We start from the raw sequence: 1,909 nt of genomic DNA, 5'->3' as shown, positions 1-1,909 counted from the left end.
ATATATATATAAAATAATATTATAAATGGTTCGTTCGAATCTATTTGATTCAAAATGTAAATTATTTTACATTTTGGAATGTAAGAGATTCGATTTCGACTTCTGGTCGAAGTAATATTTTTCACAATAAGTTTATTACAGTTTTTTAAGATTAAATTTAGGGGGATTTTATTAATGTTTCAGATGGATTGCGTTGAAAATTCGACAGTAACGGCGTGCAATCATATTGCTGAAACAAATTCATTTAAATAAGAATACATACATTAGTATTAGTTCAACATCTAACTTTGACCGTCAAGTGACACTTTTCGTATTTAGGTAAATTACTTTCTTGCAAATATTTTATTTACAAACTTTTTCTTTGCTATTTGATGATTTCGTCTGTAATGTAAATTTTTCTGTGAAATTTTTTTATTTTTTAACAAAGAATACTTGTTGTGGATTCTCGAAATTAAAATATATCAAGTAAATAAGAATATGATGTGATAATTCAGTACAAACATTACATAAATATGTAGATAAAATTATATTTGCTTGCTTTACAAATTCGTATTTATTTTTATATTTTTGATATTTTATGTAATTATATTTTATTTTTTAAAGCTTTTTAATTATATTGATTGAAACTATATGATTGTATATAAGTAAGTAAATTTTAACAGACCAGCAAGATTAAATATTTTATAAGAAAGATTTTGTTTCTATCTTTTCCCTAATAATCAATTTCTTATAAAAATTCGGAGAATTTTATAACTTACTCTGAGAGGAGTGGCATCTTTCAGAGATAAAGGACTATGAGGCTTAAGCTCTCGCAATGCAGGACTCTGTGGCTTCAAATTCCTCAGGGCCATCTCTTTCGCGCCGTTGAGAGCCAGGGTAGGCTGACTCGGCGTAGAGTGTACCGTCGGTAAAACCATGTCTCGCCAGCGGCGTACCAGATCTTTCGCACGCTTGGCCAAGGCTTCATTACTCGTTTTTCGACGAAGTTCATTGATGTGTTTTCCAAGTCTCGTAATCTATCAAAAATGATTACGTTAAAACATTATCTTTATTCCTTGTTCCTGCTTCTTTTTGGTCCCCCTTTTTGGTATCCCATCAATTATTAGAAACTTTCTGTCGAATATAAATCAATTTGATGGTTAAAGTAACAGTAAAGTATAAAATAATAGTTACTAATAGCTAAGTATTCATGTACATACATTAACATTAAATTGATATACATCAAATTGATGTACCTCATTGGTTGAATGTTTTCACTTATTTCATTATAAGAAATTATAACCTATTAATGTAAATAATATCAACAAACTATATTTAGCAAAAATATTGTATATAAATAGTACTTTTGTTAAGCATTTAACTCTCATCAAACTTGCAGTAGTTGCATAAATAATGCAAAGCTTACTTTTGTATAAAATAAATTATACAACAAACATAATTACAGATACAATAATTAATTACATTAATCAATTAAAATAAAAGAAAATAAGATCAAAATAAACTTTTTTAGTTTTTATTGTAATTCAATTATAATATATATTATTCAATTATAATATATATTTAGATTTGCACTTAATTTTTACATTTATTGATAATACTACAAAGCAAAAGAACATAATATATAGAATGAAAGAACACAAGTTATCGCTCATTAATAAATTATATATATATATATATACATAATAAAATTGTCAATAATCTATTTAGTCATTACCTCCAACACTTCTTTAGTGACTGTCGTCTTTTCCAATGTCGAAATGACATCGACAACAGCTCGTATATCGACGACCTGAAATAAAGATGAGTAATTTTTAACATATGTTTATTTAATTGTAAGCATTAGAAAATTATAGTCAGACTTCAATTCACGAATTATGGGACTTTTGAAGGGAAGATTCTAAAAAAACAA

At 26.6% G+C, this 1,909-nt stretch overlaps 2 protein-coding genes across 2 annotated transcripts in view; one reads left to right on the top strand and one right to left on the bottom strand.

The window, feature by feature from the left end:
* LOC108691580 (NADH dehydrogenase [ubiquinone] 1 alpha subcomplex assembly factor 3) overlaps positions 1-231 on the top strand; it is a 7,624-nt gene extending 7,393 nt beyond the window's left edge. Inside the window, exon 4 of the mRNA XM_018199394.1 lies at positions 184-231. The gene's annotated coding sequence lies outside the window, so the exon portion shown is untranslated. The remainder of the gene's footprint in view (positions 1-183) is intronic.
* LOC108691578 (mediator of RNA polymerase II transcription subunit 26) overlaps positions 1-1,909 on the bottom strand; it is a 5,469-nt gene that overhangs the window by 1,718 nt on the left and 1,842 nt on the right. The window contains exons 2-3 of the mRNA XM_018199390.1: positions 1,715-1,789; positions 759-1,016 (exon numbers count right to left, since the gene is read on the bottom strand). Coding sequence (XP_018054879.1) covers positions 759-1,016; positions 1,715-1,789 — 333 coding nt within the window. The remainder of the gene's footprint in view (positions 1-758; positions 1,017-1,714; positions 1,790-1,909) is intronic.

This window comes from Atta colombica, unplaced genomic scaffold (assembly GCF_001594045.1).
Source record: "Atta colombica isolate Treedump-2 unplaced genomic scaffold, Acol1.0 scaffold47, whole genome shotgun sequence".
NCBI lineage: Eukaryota > Metazoa > Arthropoda > Insecta > Hymenoptera > Formicidae > Atta > Atta colombica.
The sequence above is the reverse complement of the archived record's forward strand: the minus strand, read 5'-3'. Positions and strand labels throughout refer to the sequence as shown.